Source organism: Sinocyclocheilus anshuiensis, unplaced genomic scaffold (assembly GCF_001515605.1).
Source record: "Sinocyclocheilus anshuiensis isolate Anshui unplaced genomic scaffold, SAMN03320099.WGS_v1.1 scaffold14, whole genome shotgun sequence".
Lineage (NCBI taxonomy): Eukaryota > Metazoa > Chordata > Actinopteri > Cypriniformes > Cyprinidae > Sinocyclocheilus > Sinocyclocheilus anshuiensis.
The window spans coordinates 176,746-200,989 of NW_015544139.1; the positions used below are offsets into that span (position 1 = coordinate 176,746).

A 24,244-nucleotide genomic window follows, 5' to 3' on the forward strand; every position below is an offset into this window, starting at 1 on the left:
CGGAACTGAAGAGCGCGCTGAAAGACGGGGAGGAGACGAAAAGTCTGTCGCCGTTTTCATATGAAAGTTAAAGTGGACTGACTCTGAGGCGATCATGAATTTGTGTAGTTTACACAATTTTGGTGAATTTTTACAAAAAGGTTCAAACTAAGCAGCTTTCTGTTGGTCAACGCAACGAATATGTGTGAACATGAGTGAAATCTGCACGGGATCTTTTTTGCCCTGACTTGAAACTCCCAATTGTGCAGATTTCTATCTGCACAATTGGGGGGGGGGGGTTCCTATTTTTGAAACAAGTCAACAGTTCTATGTATATTATGTCACACTTCTCTAGTAAGTTTAGTCTGTGTGTGAAGACGCTGCGCAGCGCAAATCCGTGAATGAATGTTCCGAAGTGAAGTAAACTTCAACAGATTTCCCCTGCTTCCCTTGTGCGAGGACTGGATTTGGGAACCGGTGGGCTACATCATGTGTCATTCCCCCTTTGAGAAAACTTTATAGTACAGTTAGTAACAGTACTACAATACCATGAAGGAAGATCGGCTTGTTGATGTTTGTCTGCCATTCTCACTCTGTCTGCACAGCATGAATGTTTCTGAAGACAATCACCTGTTACACCTTTAATGCTTATTAAAGCTATAACGTTATTCAGATTAAGAGCTGTGACTGATTTTCTGATAGATTAAAGGTGTAGTAGGAGATCATGGAAAATGCTAACGTTAGCCTGATAGCACTGAAAGCGAACGTCCCACCCTCCCTGCAATCGCCATCCAAAGCCACGCCCCCTGAATGCATTTACGCTCACAGACCAGAACACCAGAGACAACATTACAATAGGCTACATCAGCGGTTCCCAATTCCAATCCTCGCGCCCTCCTGCTCTGCAGATTTCATATGTATCTCTTATCACGTGCGACGTTTGTTCTATTCGACCATGAGTGCCCTGGGATCTCCTCCACTTAAGACATAAACTGTGTTTAAGTAAATACTCTCCAAGCCGGCCATTTTGACATTTTTGTGTGTACTTGATCGTTTGGACATGCACCCGAAGCTCAAAGTGTAATTTGTTTTTCCGTTTTGGAGTGCGCCGTGCGCACACATTTCAGCCTGAGGAACAGTGTCTCTTTTGCGGAGTGCTTTCGACGTTTTATTATCAAACATGTCCCGCAATTTAGCAACAGTAAAGACGGCATTTTACAGCAATCACCAATTGAGCTGATTCTGACGTTAAGTTTGGGTTTTAGGGAGGAAAGAATGCGCACCGCTGTGAAGGGAAAGAAGTTGCCAAATACGAAACGCAGCTAGTTTTTAATAGCTTTACCTCATGTCTTCTTTTGTATAATCCTTAGAAGCCAAAATCGAAATAAAAAAATTTAATTAGCTTAATAAAACAGCCACAGGCCTAATGTGTAAGCAGATGTTTGAATGTTTAGTTCTCTCTTCTATCATAATTAAACAGGGCTTTCAAGTTGCGCGTGCTGAAGCTCCTCCGCGTGAGCTCGAACTCGCTTCTGAATTGCAAATAGCAAAAATGCATCATAGACAAATGTTTGAAAAACAGCTGGTGACTCTGGTGAGATAGAATTTGCAAGATAATGTATATATAGCAATAATAAATGTATGTGTGTTTTCTTAATTTCTCTAGTACCAATAGCAGAACCGTTAACGTCAGAGCTTATCGATACTCCGGTCTTTCATAATTTAGCCCCGGGACCGATTAAATACCGGGTTTCGGTACCCATCCCAATGTATGTGTTTTATTAATTTCTCCAGTACCGATAGCAGAACCGTTAACGTCAGAGCTTATCGATAATCCGGTCTTTCATAATTTAGCCCCAGGACCGATTAAATACCGGGTTTCGGTACCCATCCATAATCAGCATATTGCCAAAAATGTAGATTTCAAATCCAGAATGCAGACAATCTAACATGAGATCTGAGCAGATCCAGTCCATGATGCTGAACCATAAATGGTCCTTTTAATTATTTTGTGCATGATACAGTTCTGTATGTTATCATAGACAAATAGAACAATACATGCTGCTGTTTTAAGTGAAAAGCAAAAAACAATTCTGAAACTGAAAAAAATATTAATATAACAAAATATTGTAATATTTATTAAAAAATAAATACTTAAATAATACAAAAAGTGCATAATTATAAATTAAAACCGCTGTTTTCAACTAAAATTGAAAAAAAAAAAAAATAAAATAAAATAAATGAAGACAAAAGAAATAAAGAAAAAATAAATCACCCTTAATAATTCCCCTTTCCCCTGAATTAGCAGGTTATCACTTCTAGTATGGTCTGCCGTAATCACGGGACATTTAATCATAAAACCCTGAGTCACAAACTCCCTAATTATAAACAGATAGTCATATTCATTTTGTTCATGTTCTCAAGAAGAGATGGAACAAAATACAGTATGACTGATCGGGTAGTTTGCCCCAGAGGAGCTCTGATCATGTAATGCTTCTCTTAATCATCTCACACAGGTGAAGCGTGAAATGTGTCAAGACAAATAAAACACTAGCACAGAGATGAACATTCGGAAAAGTGTTTCAACTCCACAGAACTGACTGCAATAATAGCTCAATCTTGCGCTGGTGAGAAAAGTGCATCCCAACCCAAACCACATCTAAATAAAACTACAGACAACACCCAAAGGACATTGCTTTGCAGAGAAGAGAGGTCTTGGGAAGGGAGATGAGGCTTTGTACAGGACGGCATAAAAAAACTCAGCAACTGCACTGTTTGCAAGGCCCTGCCATTCATTACAAAAAAGATAAAGACGTCTCTCCAAGCGCCAGAGACCCCCATGCTGGAACTACAGTTCCTGCTCAAACATTTTCATTGTGAGGGTCAGGATGACTTCTTCAGCATTAAAGAACACAAAGTCAACAAGGCTTTTTCAAGAAATAAGACATCAGAAGGGCTAGTTAGACCCAACCTGGTCACTCCTGCAACAGTGCAACATTACATTTACCAACTGTCCCAGGATTTTGGGAGATTTTTTTGTCCTTGTGTACTGTTCCTCTGCTGAAAAAGCAAAAAATATTCTGCCAAAATCTCAAAAGCTTTACTATCTCAGCTAAAATTCATCAGTCTTGACCTGCTACAGATGGTCAAGGATTTGACTTCCTTCAAAACACTGTCCAAAAACCCACATACAAAGAATCTTTCTAAGAGAATTCTGATCAGAAGTACAATGAGAGAATAACTGATGTTGACAGAATTAATTCTGAAAAGTACTCAAAAATAATACAGATGAAAATGAATTCTACCAACATCAATTATTCTCTCATTTTGGCTGCATCTGCCACTAGAAAGACCAGCTGCAGATCATCATTACGACCACAAGAGGACCATTAACCATCACATGCCATCCATGAATGACATTTGTCTCCAGGACAAGCAGGAGGGGTTGATCACTACCTCCTTTCACACCAAATCTGTGACCCTGGACCACAAAACCAGTCATAAGGGTCAATTTTTCGAAATTGAGATTTATACATCATCTGAAAGCTGAATAACTAAGCTTCCCATTGATGCTTGTTAGGATAGGACAATATTTGGACGAGATACAACTATTTGAAAATCTGGAATCTGAGGGTGCAAAAAAATCTAAATATTGAGAAAATCGCCTTTAAAGTTGTCCAAATTAAGTTCTTAGCAATGCATATTACCAATCAAAAATTAAGTTTTAATATATTTACAGTAGGAAATGTACAAAATATCTTCATGGAACATGATCTTTACTTAATATCCTAATGATTTTTGGCATAAAAGAAAAATCAATAATTTTGACCCATACAATGTATTTTTGGCTATTGTTACAAATATACCCCAGCGACTTAAGACTGGTTTTGTGGTCCAGGGTCACATCTCTCTCTTCTCCCAGATCTCTCTTATGTGAAACAGTTCGAGTTAATCAAGACAAACTACCTGAAAATGTAGTGTGTATGTATGTAATTTTTCCCTCAGTCCACTTATATGGTGGTAAAGTTTTTTGCACTAAAATTTAGTACATACCACATTTTAGTTTTCTGTTTTCCACTCTCTCTCTCTCTCTCACTGATCCTTAGAATTAAAACAGGCCATTGTTTGCTGTTCTGTATTTAAAGCTGCATTCCGTAACTTTTTTTGGTTAAAAATGACTCAAAATCAATTATTGAGCAAGTACATAATCAATCAGTGTTCAAGACTATCTCCATATCTTAGCCCGATTCACAACAGTCCCACACAAGGAGTCCCAGCTAGTAGGCTATAACACGTGTGTAGATGCTGCAGGTGGCGGATCATTTGTAGCCTTTTCTTACAGCAGCTGGAATGATTAAACTTGTCATTTTAGAATGAGTTCTAAGGAGCATTAAATTGCTTTTTGAGGTTAAAAGAACAATTTATTTCGATGACATTTGAATGGTATGACAACTAGAGATTAGACTGTACAGAAATTGAAATCCACAGATAACACTAATACACGTAGTCACGCAATATATATGTTAAGGCTCACATTAACCCTTATAAACTGGCAGACATGTTACGTACTCGTTCAGATGACATTTTCTGGTGAAAAGTCTTATTTTGGACATGCTTCCAAGACGTAGCATCTGTAATTCCGAAGTACAGTGAACATCCACACTGGTGCATTGACTGACAGCCCACACATGCACCTCAAAACATTAGATTCATCCGCGCTGAGGAGCCAATGCACATCCCACGTAAACAAGATAATTCCGCAAATAACTGCAATTGCAGGTTTCAAACAGAGATGGCAACAAAGAGGCGAAACTTACGGACTGCAGCTTTAATATCTTCTAGGACTATGTGAACACTCTCTTCCCACAAGACATGAGAAACTTTGCTGCTCTCACTTTTTATTTTGACTACAATATACTTTTTAATTGCAGCATCCTTCAATAACAGACTGTTTGAAAAGTCTGCAGTTCATTGTGACAGGTTCACAAAACAATTTGCACGGAAATGTTAAGATCACACTGAAATGATAAAGGACTTTGCTAAAAATAAATATCAGCTGCTTGTTTCTCTGGTACTCTTATGCAGGATATGCAGCGCAGGAAGTGCTACACACAGACAGATACAGCACAAGCTTTTACTCTTTGCATCTGTTCTTCTGGTGTTTAGGAATAATAATATCTAACCTATTTCCTATGCCTTGTTGACATGTACACATGCCGTCAAATGTAAATGTTTCTGGTTTCTAATTCAAGGAGTCAATTTGGTAGCGAGGAAAGAGTTGATACACTGGGTTTTCATAATAAGACGGCTGTAAAGTCATCTTAAATAATAAGATCAAAGAATTGATTTGTCATGATATAACTCTTTTAACAACAAAAACGACTAACAAAACTACATACAGCTATTAAAAAAAACCTTGGGACAGAGTTGGTAACAAGAATTTGTTCTCAGTGTAAAACGGACACACAAACACGAGACACCAGCTACCAGGCCACCTCATTATAGCGCACGCACATGGACAGAGAATATCGACAGCTATTCCCACTACGACTAATTCACAAGCCACTCTCTGTCAGTTTAATTCACAGCCTCATCAATAAAGGTGCGAGAGGTAGTGTGTGTGAAGATGACTGAAGAAGAGAAACTCATGCTTATCACAAATCTTAAATCTTGTTACCTTTGTGTGTGAGAAAAATAGTGTGTTCGGTGTTAGAAAGAGACTAAAGTGAATTTAATTGGGTCATAAATGAACATTAACCAATAACAAAGGCAGATTTTTAACACACTCCATGCGCACAAACACATAAATCAAAAATATTCTCCAATGCAATAGTAAATGTGTAACATATCCAGGAGTCTGTACTAAACACACAGGAGCATGCAGTCTTATTTTAAAATGGGACTGAATAGAAATTTCAAAAGGATGCTTTTGTAATATTCTTTGAATGACGCACATTCGCAAGATTAAAGAAAATAATCAGCAGTCTGTTAGCATCAGCTCATCTCAGCTGAGTGGCCCTCATTTGCATATCTAACAATTACAGAGGATAGTCCCTAAAAAAACGATAACCCGCAACTTTGATTTTTGGGTCACAGTACGTTCTCTGCCTGCGAGGCTTGTGATATTTATCACCGAAAGATTTACCTGGAAACTCTTTCAGAGCACCTCCGGAGGAATTCTGTGTAATTACTTGCACGCACACACACAGAGCGCTTTGAGAAAAGGTCACTTATGATTTGCAATTATAGTTTCAACATCCGAGCGACCCTCCGATGGTTTTTCAAATGGGACAGTGGTGTTCAAAGACAGGGCACACACATATATGCAGCTTTATCATTCACAATCATATTTAATACAATTTAATACAATGTAAAGTATAGAAATACTGATTACAAAGTACATGAAGGAAGTATAAACTAACAATAAAATGTAAATTAAAAATAGGTAAGCAACAATATTAGAATTATTGCTAATAGAAATGGTAGATCTCGAAATTCTATATTCTTTAATTGCCTAAATAAATATTTGGTAACACTTTATTTTAACGACCAATTCTCACTATTAACTAGTTGCTTATTAGCATGCATATTACTAGCATACTGGCTGTTTATTAGTACTTATAAAGCACATATATTATTAATGCCTTATTCTGCATGGCCATATTTTTGATTCCTTAATCCGACCCCATACCTAAACTTAACAGCTACCTTATTAATAAGCAGCACATTAGGAGTTTGTTCAGGGAAAACTCTTAATTAACAGTAAATATGTGTTACCTATTCAAAATGTATCATTTCTGTTATTCAATTATTGGGTTTTAAAGATCAACATTTAATAAGTGTAGATGACAGCAAATGTACTTTAAATGTGAAAATAGGGAAAATAAGCATTCACAATTAAAATAATTTATTTGTTTTTTTATATCCATTATCAACTATTTAAAAAACAACAACAACTCTAATAACAGCCAATAACCATTGTGCATTTGTATATTGGTTACATTTCTGCATCACCAAAGGAATGACTTAAAGTGTAACCATCAACTTGACATCGAACCAGTCCCATATGAAGAAAAAAAAATTCTATCAGAAAACTACTGCAGACCTGTGTATATTCTGCAATATATCTCATATTCACTGTAGGTTACATATTATGAAAGTGGCCTATTTCAGACTATGCAAAAATAAATAAATAAAATCACAATAATAATACATGAAATAAATGAATAAAATATAAATTATACATTCTGAAAATAAAATAAACATATGCATATTCAAGCTCCATAACCATTATGCCACCCCAGGCTAATAAGGCACTTGTTAAGAACACTACTTGAAGAATTGGATCAGAATCATAAAAATATATCATCAGGTGCAAGCGTAGGATTAAGTGGTCTGTTTGCTGGGTCATGCTTACCCTAAATTAGCCCTCTATGTCTGGTTACCATGGAGATCATAAGTAAAAGTCATGCTTTAAGTTAAAGGATCAGAAGAGTGCAAAACTTTAACGTTCAAGACTGGGATAGGAAGTGATGTGCATGTACGCATATGAACGCGTGTTTGATTGTTGTGTGAAAGAGAGGAAAAAGTATTAGCACTTTTTATTGGATGAGAGTACTTCACTAAGCCAGATGGTGAAGAGGGTCCTTTAAAGGACACTCACATTAGCCCTTATAAACACCTCTGCATGGTTTAAATTGGCCTATTGAAACCTTTCAAAACCAAACCTCTTCAGTCTCTGTGGGGGCTGTAAAATCAAGGATCTTATTCCAGCACATTTTCTTCTTTTTAACAAATCTGACCACAATGTAATAAAATCAATGAATTAACTGGTGACAACCAACAAATTGTTTTAAAAGTAGATTAACAGCACATTAAGTTTTACTAATTGAACATTGGTTTATATTAGACTATTTCAAACCCACTAGACTAGCATGTTTTCCGAACGATTTATAAAAAAAATGTTACCAGAAAGACCAAATAATTGGCCAATATATATCTGCCCATTTTGAGGTTATGGATTGCTAATCAACAGGAGCTGGATGCAGTACTGTAGTTTCCAACAGTAGTTGAGACGTAAAGGAGCACTACCTTACACACTATCAAATATTTATGTGCTGCACCATTAAACTTAGTAGAAAAGTAACTATGTCCAAACGAAATACTAACTAAGTATATGGAAAGCCACTGACCAGAAGGAACGGCTGAAATAGAAAAGCAGATTCACTGAAATGCATCAATAAGCTCACATTCTACCTAAAAAATTCAATGCTTAGATATATTTGATGATATTTGGATAAATTACTTTTAGTGGCTTTTCAACATGCATCTAAGCAAAGGACATCCGTGTGCATAACAAAATAAAATTACAAAATAAATTTCTCATGTTTTTTGTATCAGTAGTAATTTACTGCTCCTTATTTATTTCAAACACAGTTTCTAAAGGTTATTTACATATAAAAATAACAATTGTTATTTCATGATTAAGTATACACTGTAAAACCAAAAAGCTAAGGTCACTCCAACCATTTAAGAAAACCAATTGCTTCACACCATGAGAATATTTCTTAATACTAACTTATAAATCCACTTAAATAATTTGTGTAGCTGAAATGTATCTAAATTGCATAAAACCAACAAAATGCTCACAAGATATCAGTAACCGCCATTAAAAAACAAATAATGATAAAAAACAAAAGACATAGAGACCAGCTTCTAGTGGAATTGTCCAAAAACAGCCTAACGGATGGATCTGTCCAACCAGACTGACAGCATTCAGAGATGCTGATGTGACATTAATGGGATGGTTCAAAGCGGTGTAGAGCAGCAAGAGGCAGGGAAGGTCAATGAAATTCCACAGGTAACAAGGGAAATGCTACAGCACTGACCTCTCTGCGCCGTGACGCCCAGCAGCTCTGTTTTATCTTCCATACGACTGCTGCCACCAGAAGCAAGGACAGGAAACAGCTACACACACACAAGACAAAACGGGAAATGGAAGAGGACAATCAGTAACGTTTTTGGATGTTCTTTTATGGAAAACACTGAAATGACCATGTTCCAACGAGCCATGCCAAGATCACATCTCAAGCACACACGGGGCAGTTCATGTTTAATTAATTAGAGGTAGTTTCACAGGTGTGCTAAAGATCAGGAGTGTTGGTATCCTCATGGTAACGGGGCCAAAGCTCATGAATGCGCCTCTCATGTATAAGAGAACTGGGCTGTAATGGAGGAAATCATAAATGTGTAGGTGCATGTTTATACCTTATAAGTGCAGGTGTGTGCAGAGCTGAAATACATTCGCTTTGGGTTTTGGGAATAGCTCACCCACACACGCGCACACACACCAAGGCCATGAAGAGTTGGTGCAATTTATCATGGCTGAGCTGACATAACTAATGATGAGGAACCATGGCCGACCACAGCCACAGTTGGTATGTTACATGTGTGTACATGCAGTGTATGAATCATATGCGTCTTCATACATGATGCATGACCACATCTGAAAGATTATCATATTTTAATCACACTTTTGCTGTTAGGGAACCAGTAAGAAGTGTAACAAGCGGCATGGCAGAATGTGTGAGAATGTGTGTATGTGACAGAAACATGGGGTGAATTTGCTATATATGGTCTACGCCACCTGCTTCCTGAATCAATAACATATTACAGCAAGTCCTCCAGAGGTGAATTAGAGCTTAGAGCCATAATCACACCCCGAACACACTAGAGCCCAATGTGTTCCATTCAAAAATGTACAAAATTTAGATTCAAATGGGTATGTGAGAATATCTGTGGCGTTAGAAGTTCAAAGATCATCAAAGACTTGAGTAATTCATATGCTTGCTTATAACACAAGCAAAGTGCCTTACCTGAAGAACGTGACAAAGAACTGAACCAAATCCATGAAGTTACTGTGTTGAGAGAAAGCGATCTGAGGAGAAGAGAAATGGGTGTTAAATAGGGAGAAAAACATTCATTTACATGCTTCTGTGTACATGCGTTTTTTGTTGTCTAAATAGGACATGAGCAAATGTTTCGTTTCTGACTGTACCAATACTGCCCCCTGCTGCTATACGTCTCTCTCTCCCCACACATGATCAAGAGAAAAGAGCATCTCTACAGTTTCAGACTCTCCATTCTAATTCAAATATGTAATCATATTATTTTGGCACGACTATGTTATTATGACGGACCTCCAATAACAGCGAGAGAGTAAGGGTTGACAAAGAGCAATGGCTTTCCACACTAGTATTAACCCTGAGCTAGTGTATTTATTAAGACCAGGTAAAGCACTTTTAAGCAATGTTTCAAACCTATAATTTTGAAAAGAGCAGCACTTTTAATTCTGGGTTACTCATGCCTGTTCCACAACAGGATTGATATTTTATGCTAAAGTCCTACTGCAGTACCAAAGGTATAGAGCAGGGGAATTTGGAATTTTTATTTAATTATTATTATCTATTATTATGTTTATCTATGGCTTCAGAAGTTCAAAGTAATTCATGGGGTTACTGTTAAATAAATAATAAAATTAAAATTCTTTAAACATCATAAAATTTAAATACATATTTTTTTACAATTATTTAAATATATTTTACAAAATATTTGTTTTATTTAAAATATTATTTGTAAAGTAATCCAATTAATTGGTTATTTAGTATACTATTTTCTATTTATTTTTTTTCTTCTGTTTTTCTCTATACTTGTTCTATGGACTCCCTAGCACTCCCTTACGGCCCCCTTTCAGTTTGAAAACCCCAGTATAGAGTGTAAAACACTGCGGATGTGGAGTTATTTAACAACAGGCAATATCACTGCTTACTTCATTAGATATTAATACAACACTTGTACAACTTTCACACACTGTGTTTAGTGTCTAATGGAGGAAAAAAAGAATTGAAAAGTGATGGCAAATGCTCCTCTGCATTTTCATTCCGTTTTTTCTTCCTAGTATTTTTCAGAATATATAAGGCAACCAGAGAAGATTTACATGTCGACGTTTACCCAGATGGTCAAGCTGTTATTAAAACTGGTCAAACGCTCACTACGAGCTGTACTTGTCCAATCTGTGTTATTAACCTTGTAAATATGCAAATGAGAATGTTAACCCAGGATTCGCAAACGTACAGCATGAAATAAGAAAACCTGATAAGTCAGAATTAATTACTAACCCAATGTGTGAAACGTGAAACAAGCCCACAATTGTGTTAAAAGATTGTTTAAAATGACCCTTTCATTTCATACCACTGAAATGAGCAGTGCAATGGCTTTATATCATTCCTGGCTCTCTGTTTATGGATGCAGTCTTAAAGCCGTCTACCGTAAGGAGGGCAGAGTCTAGGGGACACACCAGAGAAGTTTCCACTTTAAAACAGTCATTTTCTCGCCATCTTTTACCTGCTTTCAAACAAGCTCACTCTTCCCTCTCTATTCCTCCAGGCCATTTCCAAAATAAGCACAGGATTTTCAGCAAGGGAGAAGGAGAGAACAGGGTAAAAGAGAGCATGCCAGACGTCCACAGCATGGAGGGTGAATTCACAGAGCTCTCATTGAGCAGATGCTGTGCGCTGATACGACCTCTCTCACACGCCACAACCTCCTCATATTCAGACGCACAGTCTCAAAGACAAACGGGGCCTGACTCACAGCACTGATACCCACACACATTCAACATGAAACAATAGCAATCCCACTTATCACTGTCATTCACACGACAACCTGTCTCACACGGCATTCATGTGGTGTGTGTGACGTAAACACTATACATAGCTTGTTAGTCATGTTTTAAGAGATAATGATGTGGCTCACCCAATCTAAACAAGAGAGAACATTCTGGTCCACCTGCCAAGGTTAGCTAACTAGTGTAAATGAAGTCTGTTTTATTTTGTGTGATCCGTGGAGGAGGATTAAACCTAAAAAACGAATGTACAGCAATCATCACTGACAGAACATAGGCCTGTAGAATCAGACATTTGCTAATAACTTTGCTAATAACTCTTACAAGATGAACGGAGGAGTGTGTCATTTCTGAACCACTATGAAACGCAAAAATCCAAATTTGGATTCTGAAGTTTGAGGTCTCAAACACTTTTTACATTCTGCCCCCATCTGCCATTGTTTGCACAAACAGCCAGTCCCACCCCAAACTCGTGCCATTGGCTGAGGCAGAAGTTGACATGTCGCACTGCTCAAACAAACAGAGCAATGTTTTGACAGCGTGACACAGCTCTGGTGTTTACACTCCTCATGAAGTCGACCTATGAATATAAGACTTGTCTCTGAAAATTAAACTGGGCTAAAAAGAATGAGTCCAGTGTATTTTAAAGCGTGTCATTTTTTAAGCAGCTGAATCTCACAAAAACCTGTCAAAAATGTGTCTAAACCTGCCTTTCCACTCTCCGACAAATGACAGAGCTGTTAGAGTTTATTAGTGTATACAGAATTTTCAGATCTGATCTGAGCTTTGAGTGTGCAGAAATATGTAAACTTCTGCAGCTAGACTGTATGCAAACACCGACCGGGCGTGATGAACTCTAATCAAAACTTTGACTGGGAGGTCAAATTACCAACATATTAGCACTAAAACATTATTTATAAATACTACTTTTGTAAAATGGACAGTTATGAATTGTCCATAATAACGGTATTATAATTATTTATGTTTTTTTTATCATTATTTCAGCTCTAAAGGCGGTTATTTGCTTGTTTGTGTGGATATTCATACATTCATTACTCATTCATTTTACTATGGTGAAAAAGCAGAGGGTAACAGGCTACTTCCAGGGTGCAAAATTTGACAATCGCATGAATGTTGGAAAGGTAGCTTTAATCATCTTTCACCCCAATGACAATGTAAACCTGCCTTTCCACTCTCTCCGACAAATGACAGAGCTGTGTAGAGTTTATTAGTGTATACAGAATTTTCAGATCTGATCTGAGCTTTGAGTGTGCAGAAATATGTAAACTTCTGCAGCTAGACTGTATGCAAACACCGACCGGGCGTGATGAACTCTAATCAAAACTTTGACTGGGAGGTCAAATTACCAACATATTAGCACTAAAACATTATTTATAAATACTACTTTTGTAAAATGGACAGTTATGAATTGTCCATAATAACGGTATTATAATTATTTATGTTTTTTTTATCATTATTTCAGCTCTAAAGGCGGTTATTTGCTTGTTTGTGTGGATATTCATACATTCATTACTCATTCATTTTACTATGGTGAAAAAGCAGAGGGTAACAGGCTACTTCCAGGGTGCAAAATTTGACAATCGCATGAATGTTGGAAAGGTAGCTTTAATCATCTTTCACCCCAATGACAATGAAGCCAAAAAAATTATGTGAATAAATAATTATATGATTTCAACTGTATTTAGACACAGTGGTAGCGTTTGTTGTTGTTTACATGAATTTTAATTTACACCAATTAAAAATGTAAAAATGCAAACACAAAGGAAAATGTCTTCATTATTATGCGATTCATAAGAAAGAAGTCTTTATGCAAAATGAAAAAAAATTGATTTGGGGTTGAAATGTGACCTGTAAATGTTTTTGAGGGATTCAATCAAATTCTGCTTTTAAATAACATGCATACAGAAACTCGTCACATGAACGCTCCTACTATACTCTTGTTTAGATTCACATGCATACACTCTTCCATTCCATTGGCCAAAAACTACACTGGCTGCACAGAATCTTTGACCAAAGGCAAAAAGAAAACAAGAGGCAGAAACAGAAGGCTGGAACTGTGCCTCTTCTGAACTTTCTGATCTCTCTTATTCCTCTCAGTCTCTCGCTCTCAAAGAGCCATGTGTTTCAACTTAACATTCCTTCTGACACTCTCAGTCTCAGCCTGCCATATTTACAGAGCAGGTTTCAAGTGCTGCGTTTTTCTCCAGCCCAAACCCTCTCGTCGTTCTCCTCTAAATGCCTGACAACAGCCCCTCTGTCCTCCAGAGTTACCACAGCGCAACCCCTCTCGCCCACATTCGCGCTCAAATCTGCACATACAACCTCTGTTAGATGAAATGTGGCATCCAAAGGTCAGTTAGAGAAGCGAAAGGCGAACGAGAGAGACAATAAGGCGTTACCTGTGAGAAATTCACCCTTTCTCCATGAGCTGAGGAGAGAACGTGCTCTAGAATAGTGGACGGAAAATCAAACCCAAACTCTGAGTTTCAGAGTCCTAGCACAGGAGGGTAAGTTAGATCACTTTCCAAAGCAAAGGAAGAGAGGAGGGGAAAAGGAAAAGAGGAGGAAAGGAGTAGAGAAGAGGGGGGGGGAGCTCTGCCAAATCATTTCCAGACCAGACAGAAAAGGCCAAAGATATATGAGAAATAATAAAAGGACACGGCCTGTGTGAATTTACAGATGGAAGGAGAGGATAAGATAGCAAAACAAAACACAAAGACCCTCGCTGATGTTTAAATGGTGCTCACACACACACAGCAGTGATATTTTTCTGTGTATGTCAGTGGACTCCTCTCACCTGGATTTTGACTGGCCAGGTGAAGTTGCTGACATACACGTAGAAGGTAATGTTGGCATTGCTACGGAAATCGAACTTCTCGTTGGAGAAACTGTCTTTGAATTCCTTTATGTTGCTGCGGGAGACTATAGGGATTTCCTCACCAGCTTGAGTCCCAGCTGCTCAGAAAGGAAGAAATGCAGGGTTACAGGAAGGAAGAGAGATTCAACTGCACACACAGCACATTTATGATGTGCTTAAAATATATGTTTAGCACATGATGACTGGGCTCCATACCTGCAAAGCTGGTTGCCCATGTGATGTTGAGGTTAAAGTTTTTTGAGGCATTAATAAACATGTCCAGGTCTCGATTTTGCTGCAAGAGAAATCCCCCCAAAAAAACAACAACATTCAGACAAAACAAGCCAAAATATGAAAGAATCAAAGAAAAATATACACCCTCTAAAATTTATTTTTATAAGCCCAAACTTTTTTCACAAGCTATAAAGACATTCTGCTGTACCGTTTATACCATAGCATATCAGCAGTACGATTAACAGCATGATCCGCTTTGCAAATTGATGCACATCTATGTCTTCTGCTTGAGTGTCAACTCAAAAAAAAAAAAAAAATTAAATCAAATCAAATAAAAGTCCCTTTTATTTCATAAGTCATTAAATTTAAAGTCTCTATTATATATAAAAAGAGACATTCATGCATGCTTATGTAATATTTAAAAATATTTTGATGGTGAATTTCCTAAAAATATAAGTACACTATCATTCAAATGTTTGGAGCCTGTAAGTATTTTTCAATTGTTTTTAAAAGTCTCTTATGTTCACCAAGGCTAAATTTATAATATCAAAAATACAGTGGAAAAGTAATACTGTGAAATATTATTACCTATAACTGTTTTCTTTTTTACTATATTTTCTATTTAAAACATTTATATAATTTATTCCTGTGATGGCAAAGCTGAATTTTCATCAGCACTTACTCTAGTCTTTAATGTTAATATTTTGTTAATATTTTTGTGGAAACCGTGGTACTTTTTCCCCAAAAATGATTTGATAAATAGAAAAGATTAATTTTTTTTTACATATAATCTGTCTTAACTGTCATTTCTGATCAAAATAATGCATTCTCGTGGAATAAAAGTATTAATTTCATAAAGAAATTTTACTGACCCCATATATGTGTGTGTGTGTGTGTGTGTGTGTGTGTGTGTCAAAATTTCAAGATGGACCTCACAAAGTACATGAGGAACCTTCTGACAAGAAGCTTCTGATCTATTGTGTTTCTGCTCAATTTTAACGTAAGAATGTGCCCTTGATAAACCCCCTCGATGCTCTATTGTTTCCTCTGTTCAACAGTGAAGTGCTGAATAAATGTATGGTGGAAAAAAAAAACTTTATTGATAACAATAACATCAGATGTCCAAATGCACGTCAATCAAATTAGTTCACTATTTGGTTTGTTGTGTTTGCAAATCAAGGGAAGATGTCAGCCTTGATTTATTGACACCTAGTTGACCATGACTGTACAAGAAAAAAAAAAAAAAGAGGTACTTTCTGAACAGTGAAGTCTTTTCAGCATAACGCACCTCATCTGGAGTTGCCACAAAGTTGATGGCAGTGTAGTAGCGGTCATCCTCCTGAGACAAACTGAAGGTAAACTGGTAATCTATCAGCAGAGTGTCTGTGCGTCAGAGATAAAGAAATAGTTGTGTGTGTGAGAAAGAGGAAAAGGATAAAAGATAATATTGAACATATTACTCAGAGAGAAAAAAAATCTGGACATTTTCACAGACTGACTGACACGTGCAGGTTTGTGGTTTCTGTCTGATTTAGTCAGATAAGGACAAAATGAGTAGTTCTGAAAATGACTAAATTACTCAAATAGCCACAATGTGAACAGCCATCAGCCGCTGCACTGACATACTCACAATAACACGTTCCCTTCAGAGGGTTGCCCTGGTAACGGTTCTCTACCTCACACCTGAGGGACAGAATGAAACAAAAGCAGAGAGTGAAAATGAGTAGAATTATAAAGAATAGAGTTTGATATAGACAAGATAACGATAAGCTATCCGTCGTACATTTGACAAATTACTTATAATGGCAGAGTGGAAAAAACCTCATGAGACTGAGGCAGAACGAGTGTGTGTGTGCGCACACTTACAAATGGCAGCGGTCTCCTTTGATGCCTTTGGTGGTACAGAAGCATTTGCCATTGTTAGAGTTACACATGCTGGCATGGCCGTTGCACTTACAAGCTGCAAATGACCAACACACACATCCAGTTAAGACCCTATCAAACTGCCAGCAAAAGCCAACTTTATTTTGGCAAGGGCTTGTGTTTAGACTTACACTGACAGCTGCCCCCGTTTGTGGGATCGCCATAGTAACCGGAGATGCAGCTCTCACACTGTTTGCCTGTGGTTAGGTCCTCGCATCTCTCACACACACTCTCATTGACACAAGAGCTATGTCCGTTACACTGGCATGCTGCATGAGAGAGGAACAAACAGAAAAACTGAAGAAAACATGATCAACATTATAAAACGGCAACATTATCTGAAGTTAAACGGAGATAAAAGTAGCTACAAAAAGCGCCAGAGCAATTTATGTTTAAAAAGTTGTTTTTGTCAGCTATTTAATGCTTCAATTTCCAGTGGGTATAGAAAAGAATCACTCCCTTTAAAATATTCACATTTTGTTGCTTTGCAGCCTGAAATGAAGACGGACACAGTTTTTGTTTTACACTTGATTGGGTGTACAAGTCATTTTTAGGAGGGGTGATCCTTTTTCCAACTCTAATCATTCTAGTGTTTTTGTTTGTTTGTTTTTCTGATGTTGGTGTTATATCTTTCACTTGGATGTTATAAGTTGCACTGAGTAAATACAGCTGGATAAAACAAAACTGTGTCCGTCTTCATTTCAGGCTGAAAAGCAACAAAATGTGAATATTTTAAAGGGAGTGATTCTTTTCTATACTCACTGTACATTGTGATAATTACATTATCTCTAAAATGGATTTAAAAGGTTATTCAACATTCACAATAGTCACAATGTTTAAATGAAGAATTAAAAGATCAAGGCACGTTTTCAGTTTAAGTCCAGTTTTTTTTTTTTAAACCAATTATATTTAATAATTTTCATTTATATTATCTTAAATAACAACATTTTTTAGTAGAAGTACAATATCATTCAAAATTTGTGGGTCTATAAAAAAATATATATGTTTATGAAAGGCTGCATTTATTTAATCAAAAATACAGTAAAAACAGTAATACTGTGAAACATTATTCCAATTTAAAATAATATATTTCTATTTTAAAATATTTTAAAATGTATTATATTCCTGTGATGGCATTACTCCACTCTACAATGTCACATGATCCTTTAGAAATTATTCTAAAATGCTGAAACATTTTGTAGTATTATCAATGTTGAAAACACTTGTGCTGTATAATACTTTTGTGGAAAATGTGATGCATTTTTTTTTCAGGATTCTTTAAATAGAAATATTATGAATAACCCAAAAAAGCACTGCAATATTCACAATGTTGCTTAATTTTAGACACGTTTTAAGTATATTATCGTCAAAGAGACATTTTGTTATCCTTTTATACTTGTCAAACTCAACCAGTATAGAACAACTTGTATAAGTCACATGAGTTTTACCTGGGCACTGGATAAAGGACCAGTTGTAGCTGCCCTCTAGTGGGCACAAGCTGACGTTTAACATTGGCTGAGGGGCGGGAATGAGGGAGGGGCCTGAAGAGGAAGGGGCGTGGAACAGTGTTTGAATTGTTGTTGCTGTTATTATTATTGTTACTATTATATTTTTTTTATAATTTTATAAAATTTCCTGTTTAAAAAAAAACTATTTATAAAATATTAAAAAACATAAGAAAATAATTTTAAAAAGGAAATTATATAAAACATAAAAATTAAAAAATACCATATTTTAAAAACAGGAATTTATCAAATAAAATATTTTTGAAACAGGAAACTGCACACTTGCACATTATTCACTGACACGAGTTCTCTGTTAATAAGACAAGCGAGCACTAGTTAATGCTGTGTGTGTGTACAGTATGTGCATCTCTCACTTGGTCTTTCACACAGACTCCCATTCACAGAGTTGACGCAGGTCGCCGCCTTTAGTCCGTTAAAAGTGGGCTCAGCTAGGTACCCACAAAAACCAGCATCGCTGGGCTCACCCGGCAGCCACTGCAGCGTGGAGTTGGTGAAGGGGGACATGTCCTCCCAGCACCAGTAGGAGACATTGATCTTCCTCAGACCCACCCACGGAGTGATCACTGCTTTTGACTGCAGCACACAATACAAGTCATATTCAATTCAGTTTAATGTGTGAAGAGCTTTACAAAAACTAGTGCCTTACACCCCCCCAGGTGATAAAGTCATGAAAAAACCACGTCATAAGGAAGAAAAACTGTGAAAATGTGCAGCAATCTCACTTGCAATGATCTGTTATGCATCTCTTTGAGGACGAACTGGACTTTCTTCTGCGTGGTGAGGGATGCCAGCACCGCCTGGTGACTGCGACACGCCAGTTTAGCGTTGTCATACGAGTCCTTGGCTGTGATCAGCTTTAGACACGAGTTCCCCACCAGGTGCCAACTCTCCCCACAGATATTCCCTAAAACACAAACATGGCGCAATCATCAGGGATCCAGATTAACATATGACAAACATGGCAATTGTGACATCGAGTTTTAATGATGAACGAAGGCCTTTGAAATAACAAAATAATAATAATAGTGATATTTTCATTATTATCATGACGGACGAAGGATTTTAAATTAACAAAATAATAAATAATTTAAAATAAATAATAGTGATACTATCCCACCATATTGTCCCAATAATACATTTCAGTCTATATCATCATGTTCTGCTATTGTTTTTGAAACAGACTAATATAATATAATACAATATAATATAATATAATACACATTCTAATGATAAACAGAGGCTTTTAAAATAACGAATTAAATAACATGATATTATTATTATTATTATTAATGGTGGCATTTAACAAAAATAAATAATAAATAATTAAATTTAAAAAATAATAACACAAAATTAATAAGAGTGATGTTATCCCAATAATATTAGATATTTTATTCTATACTTTTATTCATACTTTGTTGCTCTGACATTGTTTTTGCACTGGACTATCACATTATTTACATATGACTTTGCTCTTGAACTTCAAAGATCTTTCTATATGATTTGAAGGTCAAAGGATCAGTTAAACCACACTGTTTGTGTTCATTACCAGGGAGGGTAGTGCACTCTTGATTTCTCGTCTCCCATTGGCAGTTCTGATCTGTGGCACAACTTTTACAGTTGGTCTTCTTGCTGCACACAAAGGATGGGTTATCCTTTGGACATGCCTCATACTCCATTATCCCACCCTGCAGACCGGCAGACAGATTAGACATGTCAGAGCAAAGACCCAGTATTACAAATTCATAAACTGAACTGTGTTCTTCCACATACTTTTCTTTAAGTCATGGCGTATTAAATGTTGAGTCTTACCGGGGAACTGGTGCAGTTACTATGACCAGACACACAGACCGCAGCGCACCACTGGCAGCTGTTAGTGTTCGCTGTGCAGCTGTAGCAGTCTGAATATTGGTCACACTTTTCACCATCTGCATCTGGAAAGCACACACATAAATTACTGCATACAACGCCTGTGGCAGTAACTGTGCATTCAGTGATGCCATACTCTGGAACAAAAGTTAAGCATACAGATAAATCTGTTGTAAGCAACTGCATCTGACAGATCATTAAGATTAACATCTATTCAGACAGGACTAGCTCTTCCTACTTCTTACAGTTTTGATTTGGATTAGAATTAAATTGAGAATCACAATTTCAGTAAAAAAAACCTATAGAGCAAATGACCCATCATTTCTGGCCCTCAAAGAAATCATCCTCAAAGAAATCTAATCCTGTTCAGTTAAGAATGCTTGTGTTTGTGGATATTGTATTTTCACAACACCTCTTTTGCCAAATAACTAAAGCTAACATTATCTGTGTGGGCAAAACTTCTTACTGCCTGGTACATCATGGATTTAGACCTTTTTGGCAATATTCTGGATAAATATAAATACTGCCTGCTAGTATCCCATGAGGCATAAAAAACTTCACATCAATAAGGAGAGCCAGCAGCCGGGTGCAATAAACCCTTTTAAGTTAAGAAAACCCTCAGTGATAATTCATCACTCTTAGTGATAAATTCATAACTATAACTAAGGGATTTCTCGGGCAAAAGACAGGCTGCATATTTGATCAAAACTACATTAATATTAAAACAGTAATAGTGTGAAATATTACAACTCAAAACAACCAATGTTTTCTATTTTCAAATGTAATTTATTCCCGTGATAGCAAAGCTGAATTTTCAGCATCATTACTCCAGTCTTCAGTGTCACATGATTCTTCAGAAATCATGCTGATTTGCTGCTTAAAGGGGTCCCATTATGCTTTTTCACTTTTTCAACTTTAGTTAGTCTGTAATGTTGCAGTTTGAGCATAAAAAAAGATCTGCGAAGTTACAAAGCTCAAAGTCCACTTCAAAAGGAGATATTTTAAGGCGGACCTTCATTTGATACAGGAACTATGCGAGTCGTTCACGCCAGACTGGGGAGAGAGGTTTTGTAATAATCTAAAATCTGTGAAAAATAATGTGTTTTTCGAACAACCTAGTATGAGAGCCTGTTCTAGTATACCCCCAAAACAAAATCAAGACATTGTAAAAGAGCATAATAGGACCCCTTTAAGAAACATTTCTTTATTATGATGTTGAAAATACTGGTACTACCTGACATTTTTGTGCAAATTATGATTTTTTTTATTCTTTGATGAATAGAAAGTTCACAAAGAACAGAATTTATTTGAAATAGAAATCTTTTATATCATTATAAATGTCTTTACTGTCACTTTTAAACAATTTAATATGTTCTTGCTGAATAAAAGTACTAATTTCTTTAATAAAAATATATAAAATCAGCAAAATCCAGACAATATCCTATCTGTATTGCCAAATAAAATGACAGAAGTCCCCATGCATGGTAATAATTTGAACTTTTTTAAACTGTTTTAAAATCTAATCCTGTCTGAATAGTTCAAATGAGACACAGAAAGCAGACGTCCTCTTTGTTCCCGTCACTTACCCCCTCTGGGACTGCAGGTGTTTCTCAAGCTCTCTGTGTCATGGGGTGCCGCTGCGTCCCAGGACATACAGGTGGAGGTAGTGGAGTTCCACACACACTTCACGCCGGGCACAGCCGTCACACACTCCAGCTGCTCCGGGAAAGCAGCGCAGCTCGCAGGGGTGAACCTCAGCACATCGCTGAGCATCAGGCTGTTAAAGCCTCCATACACGTGCATCACCCTGACACACACGCACAGAAAGAGACGGAGATTAACCTCGAGTATCTCTGAAGGAACGAGAGATGGGAGGGGAGAGGTATGAAGGGTGAGGAGGAAGAGGGCAGTGTGAATGAGGAAGAACATGAAAAGGAAGTTGGGAGGCATGATGAATAAAGCGTGTGAGACTGACAAGTCAAACAGCAAAAGAAGTGTTGTGCCACAGCTCCCCACAGAGGGGTCACTCAGTGGTCATATCGGCACTGACAATGACGCTGGGAATTATAGGTAAGAATACAGATCACAGTGAGCTCACATCAAAATCTCACAAGAGTCTTCTAGACAGTCTTCTGTGAGAGTGTGTGACTGTGTGGATAAGTGCGGTTAGAAGACTCATGTTTGTTCAGCTGGCAATGTGAAGCACTAATGAGACATGTTATTTATGGATAATGATTCTGCTTTTGACTAATCCGTATGGAAGGAGATTACAGGCAGATTTAAATATAGACTTCATATTCAAATATCACAGAAATAGAAACACTTTTAAAAAGGAACATTCAGGACTCAATACAACAGGAAATCATTTTGACTCCGTTTGTAACAAATCAAACAGCCTGTTTACAGTTTATATGGCAAGTTTGCCGGAGTGTTTGAAAGCAAAAATATGATGCTCTTATTTTGTTAAATCACTTTAATGAATTATTCAGTGCAAATTATTAGCATCGGAGTTGGTTTGGTTTCTAGGTAGATGATGGTTTCTTTAGTTATGTGATATCCTGTACTATAAGTGGGACTGAATATTTTCACATACTGAGCACATATAAATTATTGAGATTACCCATTGTGATACACAGCTGAGTGGCCAAAACGGTTGACGTCATGGTGAAGATCTGGATGGGGCAGTACAATCCACTCATCACAAGCTAGAAAAGAGAAAATGGTAGACAAAGTGAATCTCAGCCAGTGCTGCCCGAATACGTTTTAGAGACATTACTACAGAGAAGAGCTCATGAATATTAATGAATGAAGACTAATCGTTGCTCAGTAATCTCCACTCACATTACCCAATTAATATCCGTAAGTCCAACCTTCACATAAATTGATGACCTGTGCAGAAGTGCAGGGCCTATAAGGCACCTTTACTTGTACTCTAAAACGAAATAACATTGTAATACTACGCAATATGGGATAAAACAGAATGTTCCCAGTTCCCTGCATCTTTCTCGCCATGGTTTGCAAGATGAGCTGTTTGCATTTTCTGAGCTGACCCTTAAAGGGATAGTTCACCCAAAAATTTGACGTTTATCTGCTTACCCCCAGGGCATCCAAGATGTAGGTGACTTTGTTTCTTCAATAGAACACATATGATGATTTTTAACTTTAACCGTTGCAGTCTATCAGTCGTATAATGCACGGCAATGGTAACAAAATCTATGAGAGTAAAAAAAACATGCACAGACAAATCCAAAATAAACCCTGCGGCTCGTGACGACACATTGATGTCCTAAGACATGAAACGATCGTTTGTGCCAGAAACGAACAGTATTTACATTGGGTACGGAAAGTATTCAGACCCCCTTAAATTTTTCACTCTGTGTTATATTGCAGCCATTTGCTAAAATCATTTAAGTTAATTTTTTTTCCTCATTAATGTACACACAGCACCCCATATTGACAGAAAAACACAGAATTGTTGACATTTTTGCAGATTTATTAAAAAAGAAAAACTGAAATATCACATGGTCCTAAGTATTCAGACCCTTTGCTGTGACACTCAAAGTAAAGTGTGCTGGTAGCAGCCTCATGCTGTGGGGCTATTTTTCAGCAGCAGGGACTGAGGGACTCGTTAGAGTAGAAGAAACGCTCAGTGCAGCAAAATACAGAGATAGCCTTAATGAAAACCCAGTCTAGAGCATTCAGAACCTCAGACTGGGTGGAAGGTTTACCTTCCAACAGGACAATGACCCTAAGCACAGAGCTAAAATAACGAAGGAGTGGCTTCACGACAACTCTGTGACTGTTCTTGAATGGCCCAGCCAGAGCCCTGACTTAAACCCAATTGAGCATCTCTGGAGAGACCTAAAAATGGCTGTCCACCAACGTTTACCATCCAACCTGACAGAACTGGAGAGGATCTGCAAGGAGGAATGGCAGAGGATCCCCAAATCCAGGTGTGAAAAACTTGTTGCATCTTTCCCAAAAAGACTCATGGCTGTATTAGATCAAAAGGGTGCTTCTACTAAATACTGAGCAAAGGGTCTGAATACTTAGGACCATGTGATATTTCAGTTTTTCTTTTTTAATAAATCTGCAAAAATGTCAACGATTCTGTGTTTTTCTGTCAATATGGGGTGCTGTGTGTACATTAATGAG

General features: G+C 37.2%; 1 protein-coding gene across 1 annotated transcript in view; it reads right to left on the reverse strand.

Moving 5' to 3' along the window:
• LOC107695011 (attractin-like) overlaps positions 1–24,244 on the reverse strand; it is a 61,996-nt gene that overhangs the window by 10,930 nt on the left and 26,822 nt on the right. The window contains exons 12-26 of the mRNA XM_016494772.1: positions 22,710–22,794; positions 21,676–21,896; positions 20,033–20,154; positions 19,770–19,908; positions 18,946–19,127; positions 18,577–18,796; positions 18,146–18,280; positions 16,829–16,966; positions 16,641–16,734; positions 16,405–16,457; positions 16,063–16,157; positions 14,757–14,835; positions 14,481–14,638; positions 9,855–9,916; positions 8,868–8,946 (exon numbers count right to left, since the gene is read on the reverse strand). Of these exons, the coding sequence (XP_016350258.1) occupies positions 8,868–8,946; positions 9,855–9,916; positions 14,481–14,638; positions 14,757–14,835; positions 16,063–16,157; positions 16,405–16,457; positions 16,641–16,734; positions 16,829–16,966; positions 18,146–18,280; positions 18,577–18,796; positions 18,946–19,127; positions 19,770–19,908; positions 20,033–20,154; positions 21,676–21,896; positions 22,710–22,794 (1,862 nt within the window). The remainder of the gene's footprint in view (positions 1–8,867; positions 8,947–9,854; positions 9,917–14,480; positions 14,639–14,756; positions 14,836–16,062; positions 16,158–16,404; positions 16,458–16,640; positions 16,735–16,828; positions 16,967–18,145; positions 18,281–18,576; positions 18,797–18,945; positions 19,128–19,769; positions 19,909–20,032; positions 20,155–21,675; positions 21,897–22,709; positions 22,795–24,244) is intronic.